This window comes from Lampris incognitus, chromosome 9 (genome assembly GCF_029633865.1).
Source record: "Lampris incognitus isolate fLamInc1 chromosome 9, fLamInc1.hap2, whole genome shotgun sequence".
Lineage (NCBI taxonomy): Eukaryota > Metazoa > Chordata > Actinopteri > Lampriformes > Lampridae > Lampris > Lampris incognitus.
Genome location: NC_079219.1, coordinates 58,152,352 through 58,169,122, shown reverse-complemented (window position 1 = coordinate 58,169,122; position 16,771 = coordinate 58,152,352). Strand labels below are relative to the sequence as shown.

Sequence of the window (16,771 nt, the reverse complement as noted above, 5' to 3'; positions counted from 1 at the left end):
TCAGTTGTTATGGGGATGCTGTGAGTCAGAGGGCCGTCGGGTCGGAGGGGAGGGGCATTTGGGGTCACGGTCAGGATCATCGTTTGGGGAGACGAGCTGCAGAGCCACTTCGTTCTCGTAGCAGAATGATGACCGTGAGCCTTGGATGTACTTGTGCTCTGCCAACTCCTTTGCACTGCAGGAAGGTGTGCTGGAGATCTCATATGTGCGATGGAAAAACGAGTAGTCCACCTGAGCAAGGGTGAGAAAGAAAAAGGTAACAATTAAAGGAGGAGTAAGGGTACATAAAATGAGCATGGATCATGGAAAGCATTTCGGGGGGGGGAGCATCAAATCATTCACCACCCAGTGAGATGTACTGCTGTTAAAGGAAAATTTCACCAACGTTTTTATTTTTACATATGTAATGTACATATGCAGCCAATACTATCCTCTCTGTGTACTATATTGACAGAGAAACCGGTGCTCTCATGCTCACAGAGCCTTTCGGACAGCGCCTACATATACCAGAATGCATTGTGTGCAAGTTTCTGTGAAAATTAAGTCTGCCACAGGAGCTGTTGAGCCAGTTCTACACTGCAGTCATTGAGTCTGTCCTGTGCACATCCATTACAGTGTGGTTCAGAGTACAACATAGGAACAGACTGCAGCGAACAGTAAGGACGGCAGGGGGGGAAAAATCACTGCCGCTCACCTGCCCACCCTGCAGGACTTGTACACCTCTAGGGCTGAGAAATGGGCGGGCAAAATCAGTATATACCCCCACACCCAGGACACAGTCTGTTTGAACTCCTACCCTCTGGCAAGCACTGCAGAGCAATGGGCACCGAAACCACCAGACACAGGAATAGTTTTTTCCCCCCGCAAACCATATCTGTCATGAACAGTATGGTGCAAGAAGAGACACTTTTTATGTAAATATGAGACTTTGTAAATAGTCTCCTCTCGTCAAGATGTGTCATCTGCATATCTACGATGTCCACTACCTCTCTTTAAACCAGATGTGCAATACAAATGTTTGTGCAATACAAATGTACAATTGTAAATACACATACAACTGTTGGATACTGGTTACAAATTATTGCTGTTATTGTTGTGGTTGTAATATAGGCATATAATATAGTGTGTAGTTGTGTGGTGGTACAAAGTAACGGAGACTGCAGGAGAGAGTTGAAGAAGAGAGTGCAGGCAGGGTGGAGTGGGTGGAGAAGAGTGTCAGGAGTGATGTGTGACAGAAGGGTACCAGCAAGAGTTAAAGGGAAGGTTTACAAGATGGTTGTGAGACCAGCTATGTTATATGGTTTGGAGACAGTGGCACTGATGAAAAGACAGGAGGTGGAGCTGGAGGTGGCAGAGTTGAAGATGATAAGATTTTCATTGGGAGTGATGAAGAAGGACAGGACTAGGAACGATTATATTAGAGTGACAGCTCGGGTTGGATGGATGGGAGACAAAGCAAGAGAGGCAGGATTGAGATGGTTTGGACATGTGTGGAGGAGAGATGCTGGGTATATTGGGAGAAGGATACTGAATGTGGAGCTGCCAGGGAAGAGGAAAAGAGGAAGGTCAAAGAGGAGGTTTATGGATGTGTTGAGAGTGGGCGTGCAGGTGGCTGGTGTGACAGAGGAAGATGCAGAGGACAGGAAGAGATGAAAACGGATGATCCTCTGTGGCGACCCCTAACGGGAGCAGCCGAAAGTAGTAGTAGTTGTGTGGTGGATGGTAGGAACACATATAGTTCATACTGCTTGTATATAAGATAAAATAGTATAATATAGTGGGAGTATATAGTATTGTATATGGACATGATGGTGTGTGCAGTTGTGGTATATGAGTATGGTATAGTGTATGGGCAATACAATATATAACTAATGTGGTATAATAGCCCCGTGATGGCCTGGCAGCCTGTCTAGGGTGTCTCCCCGCCTACCGCCCAATGACTGCTGGGATAGGCTCCAGAATCCCCACGTCCCTGAGAGCAGGATAAGCAGTTTGGATAATGGATGGATGGATGGTATAACATATGGGCATAGGTTGTTGATTATTCAACCATAACAAGACTCTGTATAGTCGCGACATACCTGCTGTGCATACATGCTTGCCTTCAATGCCCTGTTGTTGTTCCATTTATTTCCTGTTTTTCTTTTTCTTTTTCTGGTGTGTAAGTGACATCTGCAGGTGCTAGGAACTGCTGTGAACCGGAGTCAAATTCCTCATGTGCATAGGCACATTTGGCCAATAAAATTGATTCCGATTCTGAAAATCTAACATTGTCATTTTCTCAAAGAAGGTTGAATCAGTTCATCTGGACACAACGTTTATCCACAGAAACATTCATCACTCAACTAAGTGACCTCTTCAGTCTAAACTGACTGCAGGTGTCCCACCCTTATAAACAATACACTTGCATAACGACCGAAACCAACGATCAGTTTCATATGCAGATATGGGTGTGACCACTAACTGGAGTTTCAGAGGCCATGTGTACTATTCACAGAGGATTAGGGAATGTTGCAATCACAGCATTGTAAAATGGCGACAGATGTACTCTTAGCCCCTGCCCCCGTTCAGGGATGGTCATTCCCTGTTCAAACCATCGTTCCTCCCTATCAAGGATGTGCACATCCTCATCCCTGAAAGAGTGGCCACTGGCCTGTAGATGGATGGGGAAGGGGGGCTAAGAGTACATCTGTTGCCATCTTAAAATGCTGTGATTTCAACGATTCCCCAATCCTGTGTGAATAGTACACATGGCCTTTGAAACTCTAGTTAGTGGTCACACCCATATTTGCATATGAAACTGGTAGATGGTTTCGGTTGTTAGGCAACTGTCACTTAGTTGAGCTCCTTATCCAATGCGAGGGTCCAAGGACAGGATGTAGTGTTGCTGTAAAGCCCCTTGAGGCAAATTTGTATTTTTTCTGATATTGGGCTATACAAATAAAATTGACTTGCCTTGAGTGATGAAAGGTACCTGTCAATAAACATATCCAGATGAACTGACTCAAGCTTCTGTGAGTTTCTTACCTGGATTACAGAGCATGCATCAAGAAAATTTGTCATTTCCGCTGTCGGAAATGATCTCGGCCAAGAGAACGAGGACGTGTTTTTTTAACGGTGCAGATTACAGTGGAGATCAGGAAGTCAGCTAGGCTGTAGTTTGTCCATCCGCTAACTGACCTCCCAACACGTCACTTGGCGGATGGTAAAAAACCAGACTGTGCAAGAAAGATGGCTGTAGCACCTGTGACATCACCGTTTGCTTACTGAAGGGGCATTTTGAAGCCTAAAGATGAGCTTTATGCTGAAGCCTAAAGATTAGCTTTATGCTTGCCGCCATTTTGTCAATTGTTGAGCCAGAAATTTCAAATTTGGGTAATGGAAAGGAGCATGGTTGGAGATGGGGTGGGACCTGGGTAACACACAGATTGACACATACCTGTCAATCAAGGCAGATGCCCCAACATGCCACTAACCCTTAATATCCTCTTAAAAGAACAATAATTCTAAAAACCCATCATCCTCACACTGTATGCCAGACTCAAAATTAGTAGTTGAGACCCCAAATTCTTGCAGAAATTTTTTTAGTTTGTATTTGTAGGTAGAAGTTGAGAATTACCTTACTGACTACAGTTGAACGGAAGTTTTTGAAGCGAGCACCCCTAGTGGCCATGATGGAACTGCAACTTAACATGCGTCTGCATTGGCTTCAACTTTAAGCCCTGGTAGTTGCCGCTTTGAAAAATCAGTGTTCCGTTATAGCAGAAATACAGAAGTTTTTGAGTTACTATTCACTCGGAGTGTGTGGCAGGTGATGGGCATTTCTCTTTAAAATTTAAGTAATTTCTCTTAAAAAAAAGTCATGAATTACAGGTATTTCAAATGTAATGACATGAAAATAGAATGGATAATATTAGGCGTTGTACTGAAATATATTTTCACTTGTTGTCATTACATTACATTAACATTACAGTCATTTAGCCGACGCTTTTATCCAAAGCGACTTACAATAAATGCATTTAACGTAGGAAATCAGGAGAACTACTAGTCATCAGAGGTCATTAGTGAATCTAAACAAGCATCTAAAAGCAAAACCAGTGCTAAAGTAAAAGTGCAAGAAAGAGATTTTTTTTAATGAGTGAATACAGTAAGTGCTAAGAACAAGTAACAGGGTAGTAGTTCTTGAAGAGGTGAGTTTTCAACCTGCGCCAAAAGATGGGCAGCGACTCCGCTGTCCTGACATCAGTGGGGAGTTCATTCCACCACTGTGGGGCCAGGACAGAAAAGAGCCGTGACCCGGTCGATCGGCAGCAAGGGCCTCTGAGCGACGGGGTAACCAGGCGTCCCGAGGCAGTAGAGTGAAGTGGTCGGGCGGGGGTATAGGGCTTGACCATGGCCTAGAGATAGGAAGGCGCTGTTCCTTTCACTGCCCTGTAGGCTAGCACCAGAGTCTTAAACTGGATGCGAGCAGATGGGTGTCATCGGCATAACAATGGTAAGAGAAGTGATGCGAGCGAATAACAGAACCCAGGGATGTTGTGTACAGGGAGAAAAGGAGAGGACCCAGAACAGAACCCTGTGGAATGCCTGTAGTCAGTCTGCGAGGCTCCGACACAGATCCCCTCCATGTCACCTGGTAGGAGCGACCCGTCAGGTAGGTTGCAAAAATTGAGAGTGCAGAGCCTGTGACACCCAGCCCCTCGAGGGTAGAGAGGAAGAACTGGTGGTTCACTGTGTCAAACGCAGCTGACAGGTCCAGGAGTATCAGGACAGAGGCGAGAGAGTTTGCTCTCGCAGAGTGCAGCGATTCTGTCACTGCAAGGAGGGCCGTCACTGTTGAGTGACCCACCCTGAACCCAGACTGGTTGGGGTCCAGGAGGTTGTTCTGGTGGAGGTACAAAGAAAGTTGGTTAAAGACAGCACGTTCGAAAGTTTTGGATAGAAAGGGTAGAAGGGAAACTGGTCTCTAGTTTTTGACATTAGAGGGGTTAAGTGATGGTTTCTTGAGAAGGGGGGTGACTCTAGCAGTCTTGAAGGCAGATGGAAAGCATCCTGCCTGGAGGGAGGTGTTGATGAGGTGGGTTAGATAGGGAAGGAGTTCAGGTGCTATAGACTGAAGAAGAGCGGAGGGGACCGGGTCAAGGGAGCATGTGGTGGGTTGACTGGATTTGATGAGGTTTAGAACCTCGTCGGGGGAGAGGGGAGCGAGGTGGGATAGGGTGGGACGTGGAGAGGTGAAGGAGGGTGCAGAGGGTGGGATAGTACAAGCAGCACTAACCGGGTGGTGAGAAAAGGAGGTTCTGATGTAATTTACCTTCTTGTGAAAGAAGTTAGCGAAGTCATCAGGGAGAAGGGAGGAAGTAGGAGGAGGAGGTTGAAGAAGTCTAGAGAAGTTTTCAAAGAGTTTCTTAGGATTAGAGGCAGAGGATAGGATGTTAGAGCGATAGAAGGCAGCCTTAGCCGCAGAAAGGGAGGAGGAGAAAGTGGAAAGAAGAGACTGGAAGTTGAGAAGGTCCTCTGGGAGTTTGCCTTTTTTCCATTTGCGCTCTGCCACTCTCAGGCTCCGTCTGTCAGTACATACTGAGTCGGTCAGCCAAGGGTTAGGTGGAGTTGGGCGTGCAGGCCTGGAGGTGAGGGGACAGAGATTGTCCAGGGAAGAGGAGAGGGTAGAGAGAAGAAGATCACTAGCAGTGTCAGGGGGTAGGAGAGAGAAAGATTCAGGCGTAGGGAGGATAGAGGTAACAGAGGAAGAAAGATCAGTGGTGGAGAGAGAGCGGCGGTGTCTACGAGTGGAAACTATGTGGGTAGGGGAAGGGGCTGAGGGGGGTGAAGAGAGGGAGAGAGAGTAGGACATGAAATAGTGGTCAGAGAGCTGGAGGGGAGTAACAGAGAGATTGGAAATAGGGCAGTGTCTAGTAAAGATAAGGTCCAGCTGGTTGCCGTCCTTGTGGGTAGGAGGAGAGGGTGAGAGGTGAAGGTCAAAGGAGGAGAGGAAAGAGAGAAGAGGATCTAGCTTGTTAGTGTGGATGTTGAAGTCATCGAGAAGGATAAGTGCAGAGTCATCGACAGGGAAGTGCGAGACAAGTGGTCAAGCTCCTCCAGAAACTCACCAAGGGGGCCTGGTGGGCGGTACACAACCACGATGGTGAGTTTGACTGGATAAGAGACAGTAACAGCATGAAATTCAAAAGAGGGCGGAGAAAATTGTGGAAGGAAACAAGAGAGTATTTCCATTTCACTGAGATTAGCAGGCCAGCACCACCACCCCCGCCTCCCAGCTCTGGAAATATGAGAAAAAGAGTACACATCAGACAGAGCTGCGGGTGTGGTAGTGTTTTCTGGCAAGATCCAGGTCTCAGTTAGAGCAAGAAAGTTGAGGGAGAGCAAGGATGCGTAGCCTGAGATAAACTCAGCTTTCGGCGCTGCAGACTGGCAATTCCAGAGCCCTCCCATCACCACTAGCTCAACGTGAGTGGGGAGAGTAGGATAGATGAGATTGGTAGGGTCACAGCACCTAGGAGTGACCCAACGTCTATGCCAGCCCCGGGAAGAGGAAAGGACAGAAATGCGAAGGAAACACATAGTCTATACTAGGTACACAAAAAACAGATGACTGATTGGATCTAAAAAGAGCAGTCCATGCTTGACCAAGTCTTGGCTTGAAAAAGTCGCGCTTGCGTTTGTTTACTCTAGCCTTCGTTCAACCTAGGCTTGTTTGCCTGAGGCTCGGAAGTAGCAGTAGTGATTTAAAAAAACACTGATTGCTAATTGTCTGCCATGAGTGCAGGCCACACCCTGGCCACTTAACACCCATTACGTTACCGTTTTAATAGGCTTCATTGTTCTACATATTTTCCCCTCTCAAATTTTCAGTCTACATTAAAAGTAGCCCAGGGCCATGCCTGGGAGACTCCCAACCACCCCCACCCCTGCTTCCAGGCTCCATAAAAAGAAGGTTCACTTAGAGCATATCTTGTTTGTGCAGGTAAAACAGGCTAAAGACACCTTCCCTCTCCTCTTTCTCTGACCTGGTAGCAATCTTTCTTCTCAAAGAGCACTGGTTCGAAGCGGTGTCCCCAGAGGATCTCAGAGGCCAGGTAGGAGCTCCGGCACTGCGTGGTCATGGCTGTGGCCTCCACCATGCCCTCTAGGATGACCACCACCTCCAACTCTGGGTCACTCTCCAGCGTCTTGCGGTCCATCTCGAAGAAGGGCGACTCGTCGTCAATCTCGTGGACGATGGTCACCGGTGAGACCAGAAAGATGCGGTCTGTGCCAGTGTCGAAGCCCACGTTAATGTCCATGTTGTCCAGTGGGAGGAACTCTCCCTCCGGGGTCACCCTTGGCTGGGGGCAGAATGGGAAGAGAGTGAATGAGGGACAGACTCCCATCTAGTTCAGCAATGCTTCAACATTAGATACCATGGAGCAATTTATATCCAGATGTGGAAAAATATTCAATAGACTGTAAACCAAGATGAAAATGTTGTCAGTTGACAGCTGCTGCCCTCCCATTTTATGTGTGTGTGTGTGGGGGGGGGTGCGTCAGATACTTTTTAACATATCAAGCCCATATATGTGCATGCAGTTTTATTCAAAACATGTGAATTGGGAACACAGTCTCATTCCCAATATGGACGCTTGGTCAGGAGCCCCTCTTTGTAACTTTGCAAACAAAGATAGCAAAATTGCTGTGGCCCAGACCTGTCCCACAGGACACTTTCATCCGGCCCACATACTGCGTGGAATGATGGCACTTGGGTGGTCTGCTCCTGTTTGCCAGGTCTGGGCCAGAACCAAGCCATAGCAATGGCGCATGTGCTACATATTAGCCAAAAGGGGCCCATATTTGTTTTGTGGTATTTGGGCCATATTCCCCATTTACCACACGGGCCACTTCAGGCTCACATCCACTTTGTCAAGGCCAGAAGAAGGCCATCATTGCCTGAAGTGGCCCACATCTGGATGCTATCTGAGAAAGTTCTGGGTACCCCTGTAGCATCAACTTTGTGTTATTTTTTTATTGGATATGGGGCGAGACCAAATAACGCAACAGTTACCCAAAGGAATTGAATCAAGTGTCACTGGACTTGGTATATATACGTGAAGACGTTTCGCCTCTCATCCAAGAGGCTTCATCAGTTCGTGCCTTTCTGACTAGACCAAGCTAGTCTGACTGGCTGGTGATGAAACTCAGTTATTTATCATCACCAGCCAGTCAGACTAGCTTGGTCTAGTCAGAAAGGCACGAACTGATGAAGCCTCTTGGATGAGAGGCGAAATGTCTTCACAGATATATACCAAGTCCAGTTGCACTTGATTCAATTCCTTTGGATAACCATGACCTGGATGAATGAGAACATTCACCGACAACACAACAGTTGTGTTATTTGGTCTCGCCCCATATCCGTCAGCAGACAAGGGGCTGAGATCAATCAGTGTGTTGATACTCTGATTTATGTATACTTGCCTTGTGTAACATGCCTCAGTTCTGTTATGGGCACAGCCGGTGAATACACGTTACTTAGAGACACAGCCCGACTCTGTTTGTTATTTATATGCACCTACACCTGCAACAGTTAGCTGGTTGCCACGAGGGATTGTGCTGTATCGATGTTGTTTTGTGTGGCGAGTAAACGGAACTGACTCAACTCGATCTCTCCGTCTCCTCATTCCTGCACTCCCACAACAGCACTTTACTTGATTAGCGGCTGCATACGGCTCATAGGCACACAAAAGGCACAATTAGCACATATTCATGAACCAATTTTATCCTTTTCGAGATTATCCTGTTTTTTTTTTTTAATAGAAGGAAAGAGTCTAAATGTATTTTATAGTTGTGTGCATTCACAGCTAAAGTGGTTAACATGCTACAACCGTTAACTCGCCGGAATATTGTAGCGAATTAGGGGGGGCAACCGCAGGAACTGCCACAGCCGGGACGTGAACCCGTACCTCTCACACCGCGGGCGACATCGCTAACCAGTCGACAAAAGGGTCCGACCCGTTAGCCAACGGCTAACGTGGCTACTTATTCGTGTACGTTACAATATCAAATGTTCAAAGTCCCAAGTCCGAAGTAGCTCCTCGGCCAACTCTTGTGGTTCAGGGTTATACTTCTAATTTAACAGATCTCTCCTATAAAGTTACGCTCAGTATATTCATTCATCCATTTGACATTGTGATCTGTAGTGAGAGTAGGGTGCGGGTGGAGGAGAGCCTGGAGAGGTGGAGGTATGCACTGGAGAGAAGAGGAATGAAAGTCAGTAGGAGCAAGATGGAATACATATGCGTGAATGAGAGGGAGGACAGCGGAATGGTGAGGATGCAAGGAGTGGAGGTGACGAAGGTGTATGAGTTTAAATACTTGGGGTCAACTGTCCAAAGTAACGGGGAGTGCAGGAGAGAGGTGAAGAAGAGAGTGCAGGCAGGGTGGAGTGGGTGGAGAAGTGTGTCAGGAGTGATTTGTGACAGAAGGGTACCAGCAACAGTAAAAGGGAAAGTTTACAAGATGGTAGTGAGACCAGCTATGTTGTATGGTTTGGAGACAGTGGCACTGACGAAAAGACGGGAGGCGGAGCTGGAGGTGGCAGAGTTGAAGATGATAAGATTTTCACTGGGAGTGATGAAGGACAGGATAAGGAACGATTACATTAGAGGGACCGCTCAGGTTGGACAGTTTGGAGACAAAGCAAGAGAGGCAAGATTGAGATGGTTTGGACATGTGTAGAGGAGAGATGCTGGGTATACTGGGAGAAGGATGCTGAATATGGAGCTGCCAGGGAAGAGGAGAAGAGGAAGGCCAAAGAGGAGGTTTATGGATGTGGTGAGGGAGGACATGCAGGTGGCTGGTGTGACAGAGGACGCAGAGGACAGGAAGAGATGGAAACGGGCAATCCGCTGTGGCGCCCCCTAACGGTAACAGCCGGAAGTAGTAGATTCATTCGTCCATTCATTAGCCATACCGCTTATCTTGCTCTCAGCGTCGCGGCTTCTAGACGCTTCTAGGCTCCGCCTCCGCACGCAGAGCGCGCGAAGGGCCTAGTGTCGTCGCACATTGTTGTTCTTCCTCCGTCGTCGGTGTGGTTCAGTCCGTCGGGGGTTTTTGGAGTGAAAACGGATTCACGGTTAAAGTTCGTGAGCCGAGTAATAACCCGGAACCACAAGAGTTGGCCGAGGAGCTGCTATTTCGTACTCGGGACTTTGAACGTTTGCTATTCCGGTGAGTTAACGGTTTTAGCTTTTAGCTTAGCATGTTAACCACGATGAACGCACACAGATCCAAAAAAAGATCGATTTAGACTCTGTACCCCCTCAAATATCAAGAGATGGAAATCTAAACGTCCATCTAGCCACTATCCGAACCTCTTATCCTAATTTTTATTATCCGAACCTCTCATCCTGCTTCCCGGGTACGGGGCGCCGACCAAACGATACCTTACGCAAGTCCTCGAACTTTCGGCGAGCATGTGACCCGAGGCTGCTGTCTGATTGGTTTCTTCCGATTTCCATGCCAGACACGCCCACTTTTATTGGCAGCGAATTGGTTTCTTCCGATTTCCATGCCAGACACGCCCACATTTATTGGCAGCGAATTGGTTTCTTCCGATTTCCATGCCAGACACGCCCACTTTTATTGGCAGCGAATTGGTTTATTCCGATTTCCGTGCCAGACACGCCCGCTTTTATAGGCAGCGAATTGGTTTCTTCCGATTTCCATGCCAGACACGCCCACTTTTATTGGCAGCGAATTGGTTTCTTCCGATTTCCATGCCAGACACGCCCACTTTTATTGGCAGCGTTGGTTTCTTCCGATTTCCATGCCAGACACACCCACTTTTATTGGCAGCGATTTGGTTTCTTCCGATTTCCATGCCAGACACGCCCGCTTTTATTGGCAGCGAATTGGTTTCTTCCGATTTCCATGCCAGACACGCCCAATTTTATTGGCAGCGAATTGGTTTCTTACGAGTTCCATGCCAGACACGCCCACTTTTATTCGCAGCGTTGGTTTCTTCCGATTTCCATGCCAGACACGCCCACTTTTATTGGCAGCGAATTGGTTTCTTCCGATTTCCATGCCAGACACGCCCACTTTTATTGGCGGCGAATTGGTTTCTTCCGATTTCCATGCCAGACACGCCCACTTTTATTGGCAGCGAATTGGTTTCTTCCGATTTCCATGCCAGACACGCCCACTTTTATTGGCAGCGATTTGGTTTCTTCCGATTTCCATGCCAGACACGCCCGCTTTTATTGGCAGCGTTGGTTTCTTCCGATTTCCATGCCAGACACGCCCACTTTTATTGGCAGCGAATTGGTTTCTTCCGATTTCCATGCCAGACACGCCCACTTTTATTGGCAGCGTTGGTTTCTTCCGATTTCCATGCCAGACACGCCCACTTTTATTGGCAGCGAATTGGTGTTGTTTTAATGGTTTTTGATCTAATGTGATTGGACGATTTCCGTGGCTGTCAATCATGTTCACACCCACCATGGCGGCTCGTCTCGACTCAATCATCCACCGTCTACGAACCCTGATAGGCTCCGTTGTCCTTCTTAATAACTCTGTGACTGTGTGGACATTAAAGCAGCTGTCAGGTGGGCTGCGCCAAGGTACATTGCGCCCCCCCAAATGTTTTTAGCACCAACCGCCACTGCGGCATGTTAACCACATTCGCAATGAATGCACACAGATAAAACATAGATTTAGACTCTGCTTCTATAGAAAAAAACCCAAAACAAAACAGTCCTCCACGTTGAAGTGGCGCTAAAGGGGTACTCAGGGCGTTGCAAAGTGACGAAGAGGGGTCCTGACCAAGCGTCCATATGTGACGGGGTGGGAGTGAGGCTGTGTTGGACTTGGCATTTGTATATGACAAAACAAGAAGCTCCATTAATCACAAAATCTGACTATTTTCTTGCCCTCTCTCTAGTTCCACCCCTCCCCCTGATGCACACCGACCAGCGCCTCCACTAACCAACAGCACAATTGGCAGATCAGACGATTAGATCGTGCTGTAAGGCTGAACTCATGTTCTGAATATTTTGACATGTGTCAATCATCTTCAGGTCGACAGATGATATGAAGCTTCACATGTGGCGTTAGAACTGTGTCATAATCAGTGACTAGCCAGTCAACGATGGATAGATTTATCGACCGAGCGACGTTAGCAAACGAAGCAGAGAAATGTTCTGCTAAGCTTAAGTTCCTGTTTTATAATGGGAGGTTGTTTTGCAAATTTTCAGGCCACTTTTTTGGTGTTGTGGCACTTTTTAGGCTACACAGAGGGAATAGTCATTATGATGATATGTGGAGATTAAATAGATATCTTACATATGTTTTTTTTTTTGCATTTTTGTTGCAGCATTACTTCACCTGTTGTCGCAGGAAAACCCTCTCTGGTTGGTAAAATAACTGAAGACTGGGTAAAATGTGAGCAGGTAAGTGAGGTAAATACATAAAAGAATAAAGTTAATGTTGTGGACTTGAGATGATGAAAAATCAGTGTCAGTGTATGGAAAACGAGGGTGTTTTTCTTTCTTTCTTTTTTTTTTGATTTTTCTCCCCAGTTGTATCTGGCCAATTACCCCTCTCTTCCGAGCCGTCCCGGTCGCTGCTCCACCCCCTCTGCCGATCCGGGGAGGGCTGCAGACTACCACATGCCTCCTCTGTTACATGTGGAGTCGCCAGCCACTTCTTTTCACCTGACAGTGAGGAGTTTCACCAGGGGGATGTAGTGCGTGGGAGGATCACGCTATTCCCCCCAGTCCCCCCCCCCCGAACAGGCACCCTGACCGACCAGAGGAGGCACTACTAGTGCAGGCAACAGAATAGACCATTATGCCATGCGGATGCCAGAATGAGCATGTTTTTCTGTCAGTTTGAAAGACCTAGAGTGGACCAAAAGTCAGGTTCACTAGCAAAATGTAATGTACATTGCAAACGTCACGGAGAAAAATAAAACAAAAAAGGTTTAAACCCCCCCCCACCCCCACCCCCACCCGACTCCAAGGCTGAATGTGAGACAATGGCTTCAAGCTTAGTTTGGCTTCTGATTAGCGCTCTTCAGCTGATTTTCTGGTGCACCCCACCACGCTTCGGCTCATTATCAACCCGTCCCTTTTCATGGCACCATCTCCAGCCTCAGCATTAACCAGCGTCCTTCTCTGATCGCCGCGCGTTTAATCCAACCTGATCTGACTTGAACTTCGGGTGGTATGGTCACGCTATCAAAAGGGATCCAGACGGACCAGTTTTAACCTCAAAGCTCACACATTTTGACCCTGTGGAAAGTCGGGGCAACAGAACCACACGCATACGCGTACACACACACATGCATGCACACCAAAGTAAACAAAATGGTGATCACAACAAAAGATGCAAACAAACGAGCAAACATGCCCTCAAACTACCAACATCAGGTTAGACGACAAGGTAAAGGGTACGCCGTCTGAACGACGGGCAGACAGACCAACACAGACACACAATAGGGGGTGAATGAGATGACAGAGGACAATAGTTCGCAGTTAAAGAATCCTGGGCAAGTTAATCCATGGTAAATCTTCTAAACCCCTGAGGGAGTATGAAACAAGCTCTCATTAACTGCAGACGACAGAATACAGGCCAGATGGTATCAGCGCGTTGCCCTCTCTCTCTCTCTCTCTCTCTCTCTCTCTCTCTCTCTCTCTCTCTCTCTCTCTCTCTCTCTCTCTCTCTCTCTCTCTCTCTCTCTCTCTCTGTCAAAACCTTTCATCCTCTACCACTTGCTCTGTCACACTAGCAGCCTCTCCATTTCTGTAGTGCGTGACTCTTCATTCCCCCCCCCAATTTTTTGACTTGATCCCTTTGCTAACCATGTGATTACGCAATACAATATGCACTTTGCATGTGCATGTAGCATTGGGCACTATTGCAGTTGTCTTTACATTTAAAAAAAAAACAAGGAACAAAATGTTTTGGTGTATCTTAGTCGTTCAACCAGATGTGCGCAGACCATGTGGGCTTAGGCCTGATCCTTGATGTCCTGAGTTTGAAGTCTGGTTCAGGACATTTTTCTGCATGTCTTCAACCTTGTCTCTGTCCAGACTGAACTTGCACTGTATTGTTACACCGTTCTGTCAATGAACCTGAGCCTCATGAACATGGCCTTGAACTCATTCAGTCACAAACTGACATCAGTCTCACTTTAGCTGTACCATCAGCAGCCTTTCAAGGGTTGTGACTCCTCCAAAAATGTTTGGGAGTGAGTGCATCTAAAAATACGTGCAGTTGTGAGAAAAGTTGTAAATTGCAAGATTTCATCATTTTTAATGAGCATTATAATCCTCATTGGTAAGAAAAATGGCAGAATAAATTTTTTTTTTGCACCCCAACCACTATTCTCTCTTAGTTTCTCCCTCATATTCTGTCGCTTGGTGTTAGCCATATGGTTTTACTCGAGGTAGGATTTCACAGAAACGCCATTGAAAGAGGTGCAAGTAAGGCGTTCCCGATCGCCTTTAACCTGCTCAAACAAATCAGTTTTTGATAAGTTACTTAAGTGTTTCTGATGTATCAGCTTCGCTTCTCCGGGTTGTCAGTTAGCTAAAAACACGATTCAGACCAACTAACTTTGGCTCTGTTGAACTGCAAAAACCATCTGTTTTGCAATGTTAATGTCAAGCTGCTTGTGTTCTACTTCTTTTTGTTCCACAGTTTCGGAGTTTGCCAATAAGCATTTCACTGCTTAGGTACTTGGATATGAAGTATGTCACAAATGAACCTTTGAATCTTGAAGCATCCAGGCATGATATTATATAGATAATGTGTAAAGTTAGCTATGCAATTGAAAATGTGCAGTCAATACTGGAGCTATGTCACTATGTGTCCTCATTCCATCCTCCCTCTTCTTACCTTCAGTAGCTGTGCTCGTACGTGCGCCTCTACCAGGTGGCTCTTGCGTAGGTTTCCAACCCTCCACATCATGCAGAGCTTTCCGTCCCTCAGCGCCACCACAGCCGTGTTGGAGAACACCAGCGTTTCGTTGCGCTTCTTGGGCTTGGCGATCTTTGCCATGACCGCCCCGATGATGAAGGCGTCGATGATGCAGCCCACAATGCACTGCAAGACGACCGCCAGCACCGCCAGGGGGCACTCCTCGGTTACGCTGCGGAACCCGTAACCGATGGACGTCTGCGTCTCCAGGGAAAAGAGGAAGGCTGCCATGAAACTGTTCACCTGGAGGAAACATGGTTCCTCGACCCCCGCCTCTGAGTCAACAGACTCCCCGCCAGCTCCAGACTCCCCCATCCCCAGAGAGGCACTCGAGCTGGGGGTGAGGCGGATGGAGAGGTCTCCGTGCGCGGAGGCGATAAGCCAGAAGGCAAATCCAAAGAGCAGCCAGGAGAGGAGGAAGGAGAGGGTGAAGATGACCAGCATCCAACGCCAGCGGATGTCCACACAGGTGGTGAAGAGGTCACTGAGGTACCGCTGGCCCCTCTCGCTCATGTTGACAAAGGTGACGTTGCAGCGCCCGTCCTTGCCCACAAAGCGCTGCCGGGGCCGGCGGCTGGAGCGGCGGCGGGTGGGGCGGCGGCTGGCGGCGGAGGGGGACGACAGCGAATCCTGGTCCGAGGACGAGCGGCCCTCCCCTCCTCCTCCTACACCGCCGCCTCTCCCGCTGCTTAACCCTATACACACTCCTCCTCCTCCTCTCACCCCGCCCTCTCCTCCTCCACCCCCGTCCCCCACGGGGGACTCTGCCATGGTACTCTGCCTCCGCGCACTGTTGCTGTTGTCGTGCAGGGCCAGGGCTTTGCCGTTATGGGCGTGGGTGGGAGAAGGGCTGGTAGGGGTACTCACCGGGCTCCCCCCAGCCCTGGCCGTGTCCGCAGCACTCTGTGCCAGCCTCATGACCTCCTCCTCCTCCACCGGCCCGTCCACCACAGCACTGAAGCGGCGCTTGACGCGTGCCGCTCCCATTGCACTCTACGTGTTCCCCTCAGTCCAAACAGAGAAGACCAAAATATTCTATATTGCTTTGAAGGTTCTTGTTCTGATATTACTGTTGGTATAGCCTGGGATCGATTCCTTGTTTTGATACACTACAAGAAAAAAAAGGTTTACAATAATGTGTCGTACTGATAAAAAACAATGAGTATTTTACTGTTTATGGTAAAAAAACAACCCCTCATATGCGAATACAAATCCATATGAGCAAACGGTAACCCGAGGATATTTCCGTGCAGGGCCATTGTTCAGTTTCCTTTCACCTAACAGTGGTGAAGTTCTCTCTGTGTGCAAATCCTTTGTTTCTATGACCGATCCCCCATTGGTCAATAAAAACAGTGTGCGTTAGGGTAGGTCCACAAAGGTTATAATTCAAATCCAGTGTCCTTGAAGTATTATACTCACTAAAAAGTGTCCAAATATGTTGAGAGGAAGAAGACTGTCAGCCAACAACAGTCTCGGGTGTCAGAAGTTGCGACCTGCAGTTTGCAGCCATTGCAGGTTGGACAGGAAGGAGTAAGGCTTGGCCGAGTCCGACAGACAACATAAGATCATGCAGGATAGGTTTCCATCCAGTTTAGCAAAAACAAATGGGGAACTTTGAACGGACTGCTGTGAGGATAACATTAGACTGCTGACCTTCATATACAACAGGACAGATTTAAGGAGCAAGTACAAGGATTGGGCGATCTATGACATGAACGGCATGCAAGTAAAGAAGAACCGGCGATGACAACACATTTTGAGGATAAATCTAAAGTCTTACACTGGAAGATAATAT

General features: G+C 47.6%; 1 protein-coding gene across 1 annotated transcript; it reads right to left on the bottom strand.

Annotated features, from left to right (window-relative positions):
- On the bottom strand, positions 1–15,963 carry kcnj14 (potassium inwardly rectifying channel subfamily J member 14). The gene is made up of 3 exons (XM_056286002.1): positions 14,896–15,963; positions 7,029–7,346; positions 1–231 (listed from the first exon to the last, which is right to left on the bottom strand). Exons 1-3 carry the CDS (start codon positions 15,961–15,963, stop codon positions 1–3), a joined length of 1,617 nt encoding a protein of 538 aa, XP_056141977.1.
- Between the last annotated feature and the right edge of the window lie 808 nt (positions 15,964–16,771).

What these genes read in the sequence shown, in the direction of transcription:
- kcnj14 (XM_056286002.1), bottom strand. Translation starts at nt 15,963, where the DNA reads ATGGGAGCGGCACGCGTCAAGCGCCGCTTCAGTGCTGTGGTGGACGGG. An exon ending in TACGAGCACAGCTACTGAAG is followed by an intron (nt 7,347 to 14,895) that starts GTAAGAAGAGGG and finishes TTCTGCCCCCAG; the next exon opens with CCAAGGGTGACCCCGGAGGG. An exon ending in AGAAGAAAGATTGCTACCAG is followed by an intron (nt 232 to 7,028) that starts GTCAGAGAAAGA and finishes ACCCTTGCTCAG; the next exon opens with GTGGACTACTCGTTTTTCCA.